Below are 589 nucleotides of genomic sequence, written 5' to 3' on the forward strand. Positions count from 1 at the left end.
GTTGGGGGCGCCAGCCCCTTCATGTCAGGCTGGGTCATGTGAATGTGTCTGCCTTCACAGATCTACTCCGGCCCCCCAGAAGACACCACCGCACCCCCGGTGCCTCCTCCCAGGGTGGCTGCCCGGCGACACAAACCCATCACCATATCCAAACGTCCTCTGAGGGAAAGACCTGTCTTCTTCGGTGCTTCTGTGGAAGAAAGCGGAGGTCAGTGCAGCTGTTTATTGGTGCCTTACCTGCCTCTCTCCCCTCCTGCTTCTTTTAACACCTTTCCAGGAGTGATGGAGATGATAATAGCAGGGCTGTGCTTCCCAGGCTGTAAACATGGCAGGCAGGGAGGTCTCTCGTTCAGTGAGAAAGGAAAGCAGAAAAACACTCACACGTAGGTTACGTCATCTCACAACTCAAACTCCATGGGGATTTTTTTTTTTTCTGTTACTTGCAGCGTTCTCCATTAGCTAAACTTAAGACTGGTCCTTGCGTGTGAGAAGCCCAGCGGAGAGGTTTTGTAGCTTCAGAGGCAAAAATGCAAAGTGACTGAAATGAAACTGCGGAGCAGAGTTGGTGGGAGAGGAGTGAGTGTCCTCG

The 589-nt window shown here is 52.5% G+C and overlaps 1 protein-coding gene across 1 annotated transcript in view; it reads left to right on the plus strand.

Moving 5' to 3' along the window:
• Window positions 1-208, plus strand: part of OPHN1 (oligophrenin 1) — a gene marked incomplete at both ends in the record, with an annotated part of 37,009 nt that extends 36,801 nt beyond the window's left edge. Inside the window, one exon of the mRNA XM_010161864.1 lies at window positions 61-208. Within this exon, the coding sequence (XP_010160166.1) occupies window positions 61-208 (148 nt within the window). The remainder of the gene's footprint in view (window positions 1-60) is intronic.
• Between the last annotated feature and the right edge of the window lie 381 nt (window positions 209-589).

The sequence above is a fragment of the Eurypyga helias genome, unplaced genomic scaffold (assembly GCF_000690775.1).
Source record: "Eurypyga helias isolate BGI_N326 unplaced genomic scaffold, ASM69077v1 scaffold4682, whole genome shotgun sequence".
Taxonomy (NCBI): Eukaryota; Metazoa; Chordata; class Aves; order Eurypygiformes; family Eurypygidae; genus Eurypyga; species Eurypyga helias.